The sequence below is a fragment of the Anneissia japonica genome, unplaced genomic scaffold, assembly GCF_011630105.1.
Source record: "Anneissia japonica isolate Jap-2015-1 unplaced genomic scaffold, ASM1163010v1 scaffold287745_len380231_cov175, whole genome shotgun sequence".
Classification (NCBI taxonomy): Eukaryota; Metazoa; Echinodermata; class Crinoidea; order Comatulida; family Comatulidae; genus Anneissia; species Anneissia japonica.
The window spans coordinates 87,391-92,892 of record NW_022744415.1 but is presented as its reverse complement, the minus strand read 5'-3'; the positions used below and the strand labels follow the sequence as shown (position 1 = coordinate 92,892).

Here is a 5,502-nt window from a genome sequence, read left to right as displayed (position 1 = left end):
ATTATAGTTCATTCTTATATAAACTGTAGAAACAGATTCCCCTGTGTATAAGCCTATAAATATATTTATACATTCGGGCACTATATAATGCCTATATATATTTATTTATTTATTTACAGGCCTATATATGATGAATTTTGATAAAAAAATCATAAGGCTTCCTCATCGAGTTAAGTAATTATAAGGCATATGAATGACTTACCGCTTAAAAATATATTACTAATTAGATTAAATATTATTTTACAAACAAAGCTGAAACTCGGGCTAAAATTTCTATCCCACGAAGATAAGCAGTTTAAACCTGGCGCTCGTAAAAAGACTGCTGGGAAATTTACAGAGAGACGGCCAATGGCAGCTGCTCTAATGTGCTTAAAAGTAGCCCGTATTTCACTTAAACATCACTCGGTGTTCATACTTAGCGCGGCTTCGCGAGGAAGCACCAGAAAAGACAGAGCTTATGGTTAATGCGTTGGCTTAGGCCAGGTGTCTGCCTCATAAATACTGTCCGAATGCTAAACTAATACTCAAATACGTGGGAAACTCGTTCGCAATACTTTCAGTTTAGGCAAGTTCATCATGGTTGGATGGTCAATTAGCCACTGAATATAATCAAATTTGACGCCCCATTACATTTCAAAATTGATTGATTCTTCACTTAAGTTGGGGTAACTGTAACTAAATTCTTGCGCTTGATAAAATACGGTACTATTTAAGCTAGCCGTATCATAAACGAGATATGGTAGTCCTAATAAAGCTTAAGCCTATCATCTGGCAATACCAGAGCATATCGGTATCCCTCGGGGTGGTTTCCAATTATTTTATACTTTTGTTTTGAGAACAATTGACGTACGTGAATTGAACCGTAAATTTCAAATTGTATACAGAACATCTCACATTTCTATTTAATGATCCCATATAAGAATTGATTCAATAATGACACTGAGCCTTCCCCACCCCATCTCCCCATGCATTTTCTTTTGTACTGATGGAATGAAAAAGCGTTTACTAGGGAACAGTTAAATAAAATAAAAAATGCTCGTGGTTTTTAAAACACTGCTTGTGTGGTCAGGGCTACAAAACACTGCCCGTGAGCTATACGTATGTGAGTTATTAAGGTGTACATAGTTTCCTACAGCTCGAATGATGGGTAGGTATATACTGTCATTCAAATATTAATTATATAGATTTAGAAGATGTTGATAAAAGCATAAATATATCTAGGCCCTATGTATATGTTTATGTAATTATTTATTAAGAGTGAACTTTGAGTTTATTTGCTACGTTTTTCGATAGGCCTATCTCTAAATAAAACAATTACAAATTTATTAGTATGTAATTACCGTACAACTTTATATCAACAATATGCAAGATCAATGTTCTGGTAAACTCTCTAATTAATGCTTTACATATAGGCCTAGATACATTTCCAGAGAAGTCCTCGAAAACACCAAACAATACATAAATAGGCTATTTGTTGGTGTGAGACGTAAAGTGACCCTATACAACAATACAAATAAAAGTATACAAACAAAACTTTTAACACAGCATAAAGTAAAACATCTACAAAAAAAAATCAGAGACAAAATACATTTTAATATAAAAATAGATATCATAATAAATACCAGAAATGAAGATAAAATATGACACTCAGATTGGTGTGCAATATGTACAATGATTCACGGATCTTCGACGTGATTAAAACACAATTGCCGTATTAAAAATACATTCACGGTAGGTATATTATAATATGACACTACAGGGTTACTATAGTACCAACAGAAAACCACATAGCTTCCAAGGTTGTATATGGTTGAGAATAGTAATTCTACTTAAAAGAGTAACTCTAACACAAAGCGTTGACGTATCAAAAGGCACCATCCGTCGTCTTCAATAGGTGAAGAGAGAATAAGGCACGCGAGACCCCCGCGACAACTTTCAAAACATTAGATAGTTTTCGTGGATCTAAATCCCGCCCACTTAAACCTTCATCAAACAGAAAAGTGCGACCGCTGACCAATCATAGCCTTAGTGTAAATCTTTTTACGTGGACGGCACGAGCTGCAACACCTGGGGTGGGTCCTATTCGCTGATCCGATCAGCTGATTTGAATGTAGCACGCTTCGTCATGCGTGTGTAACTTTTCTTTTACAAGTTCAGGCTTAATTAGTTAGGCCTATGCAAAACACCAATCTAAAGGTGAATTAAATTATACAATTGTTTGTTTAGGAAAGTGTATATAAAGCAACACGTGCCTACAGAGTCCAACCATAAGTTGTAGGCCCACTTCGACGAAGCAGCAGCATAGAGAAATCTGTTGCGAAATTTGACACGACCGACAAGCAACTGTCAGCCTGCAAAGATGATGACCCAGCAGAACCCCAGCTTACAGGAGCTCATGAACATGGTGGCCACTGACGAAGACACCCTCCTGCTTAGCCCACCGTTATCCGACTCGGATTCCATGGGACTTGAACTAAGCCCACAGAACACTTACACAGACATGGGGAGCATGTTCCAGACATCGGTTCCCTGCAATACGGCTCCATGTAGTTATGCTTACGATTCAAGTTGTATGCTTTCACCACCTAGAGAAATGATGCCACAGCAAGACCCTATTTACCACGGGTTAGCTGCGCAATCGCATATGCACGATGGGCAAACTCTTCAGCATGGAACCGTCCTCCAGACCGGACAACATGTAGGCATGCAACAACAGTGGAGCGATCCATGTATGGTTAGCGCTGGAAATGTAAACGAAATGGCGTTTAACGGTATGGAGAATTTTTATAATTTCTATCCAGGAAATAACAACTATACAGCAGTAGACTTCTACAAAACCCCACAACAAACGACGCCGACAAAGCCGAAAACAAGAAGGCGAGTACCGACTGTAGCCCAGCGTAAAGCAGCAAATGTCCGTGAGAGACGACGAATGTTCAGCCTGAATGAAGCTTTCGATGAGCTCCGTAAGTTTGTTCCAACTTTCGCCTACGAAAAGCGACTTTCCAGGATCGAAACACTCCGACTCGCTATGATCTACATAGAATTCATGGCCGATGTGCTAAATGGAAAAGAAGTTTCGGACTGCAAACTGAAGAAGGTTACAAGTCATTTTTCACAATTTAAAAAATATGGTATCATTCCAACAACGAGTTCAACTCAATGATAGCAATACTAATCAAGATAGAAACGAAAACTATTCAGATGTGCAATTTAGTTTTTTTTTAAACAAATTTAATAATTGTGAACAATTTATAGACGAACTATCAGAGAAACAATGTGTATTGGATGACGCGTTGACGGGGTGAAACGCATCGACGACGCAATAGAATGACCAGAAATTGGAACAGGAGAATCAGAAATGCGATGTGGGCAAATTGAATAATCTATGCATTTCATTTCACCGGAAATGTGTGCTCTGTCGAGTGTTTACATTCTATGAAACTTTTCCAGCATATATTTGCCTTGTATGTACATAATTTAAGTTCTTTTTTTTTTAACTTTTAGAGTATCCAATTGTTTGGATAAAAATTAATGTTATAGTTATTTCGTTAATCTAACGACGAAGAATTACTATATTCTTTTGTACTGTTGAAATTATCTATGAACGATAGGCCTAAACCGCTGCAATAGTATTATTAAGCTTTAGACCACAAATAGTGTGTATCTATATTTATAACTATCGGCATTTGCCTTATATCTGTGCCTTTATCGAAAAATGTCGACACGCAACTGATGTTGCAAGAATTGTGTTTCATAATATTTTATAATATAAACACAAATTATCTTAAAATTTCATATTACTTAATGTGTACTCTGTTATACTTTCATTTTATAGTACAACATACTGTATAAATGTCTTTGTTGAAAAAATTAAATTACTGTATAAATGTCTTTGTTGAAAAAATTATGATTTTGTCTTAGCGGTTTGAATACCGGGTATTCAAACCGCTAAGACAAAATCATTTTATTTTTTTTTTTTTGCTGTTTAGAATATATATTGTTATGTAGTTACATTTTTCTTAGTCATGCATAACACTAAAGTATATATGCACTTTTATATAACTCAGACTTTGTCTTCTATTTATAGGCATAATCACCTTGTTTACGTCTTGTATCGCGTTACCTATCCAGAGACAACCGTTATTTTCTTCAACGGTCGTGTGTTTGTGTTATGTTATCTTTTTTACGTTATGCGCTTTTATAATAACACGCAATCAAGTTATTTGCGTATCTTTACCACAAACCTTTTATTGTTGTATCGTTCGCATAGTTTTACATTATATGTTTTAAAAAGTACGAAACAGAATCGTTCATTATGATTGTGTGATATCCAACAATTTCACAAAGTCTTCCAATCTTTGTTATATTTATGAAATGAATATTAAAAACATATTTTATATCAAATGTTATTGCTCTCTCTTGTGTTTTTTTTTTTTTTTTTTTTTTTTTTTTTTTTTTTTTTTTACTTTTTCCTGAATTCAGAGTAATAACAGAGTTCTAAAAATGACTACAACTTGCTTTATGTTTCATCTTTGAAATCTTAATCTTTTAAATATACGGTGCAAAACAAGCAAAGTGAGACATAAATCAAGATTCTTCATCAAAGTTAGCGTGTATGTTGTTGCCCTGTTGAATGTTCCTTGTATGTATTTTCTAATGTTTGGAAACTTGTGCAGTTATCACTATGTGAAATGTCAAACCAGTTATTGTACCAAGATACAGGAGTGAGAGAATTGCAATTGAATGATAGGGGGAGGTCCTAAGCCTCTGATTATAGAATTTGATTAAATTGGCTAAACATAACTAAAACACAAAGACAATGGATTTAATTGCTGGTTAAAAGCACGGGGCTATTAAAAGCTCTATGTCGTTTCAGGCATCATATACAGTGTATAAGTCCCAATGAAGAATGGCAAACGATCTGTTGGTATTCCTGATGATGACATAATTAATGTCGAAATATTGAATCCCGAAACGATGGCGTGCATTTCGATATTGGAGTATGTATTATACTATTTTATCTGGTGGTATCACACACCAACGGACATGATGAAGACAGCGCAACCCCACCTTATCCCCCAATAGCCGAACAGAAATATTTTGAGTGAGCAGTCACACTACTTTTTCTGGTGCTAAAAGATATTAGTTTTTCATCATAATTATCATCACTATCTTCATAAATAATCATTCATAGTTACTCTTATTCTTATTCTTTATTCGCCAACAAACGAAGTACAGTAAATGGTGGAATACATACAAAATACACATACAATAAATTGAATAGGAGGGCAGGGACACAAACGCAAACTTAATCACTATAATAGAAAGTCTGTAAAAACCACCCATTTAGTTTAACATAAATGAAATTATAATATGATAACAAAAGCAATTATCGAAGTTAGTAAAGTATAAAAATACATATAAGCAAACCACCTATTTGTTTCTAGCCGTATCCATTGTGTAATGGAGTGTATCTGGTGGTGTTTTAATCTGTTCAAC

At 35.0% G+C, this 5,502-nt stretch overlaps 1 protein-coding gene across 1 annotated transcript; it reads left to right on the top strand.

The window, feature by feature from the left end:
* The first annotated feature begins 2,248 nt into the window (after positions 1–2,248).
* On the top strand, positions 2,249–4,407 carry LOC117119657. The gene has a single exon (XM_033264489.1). It carries the CDS (start codon positions 2,360–2,362, stop codon positions 3,164–3,166), a length of 807 nt encoding a protein of 268 aa, XP_033120380.1. The 5' UTR covers positions 2,249–2,359; the 3' UTR covers positions 3,167–4,407.
* The last annotated feature ends 1,095 nt before the right edge of the window (positions 4,408–5,502 follow it).

Bases quoted from the DNA above. Each gene is read 5' to 3' on its own strand.
- LOC117119657 (XM_033264489.1), top strand. From the start codon at position 2,360: ATGATGACCCAGCAGAACCCCAGCTTACAGGAGCTCATGAACATGGTG.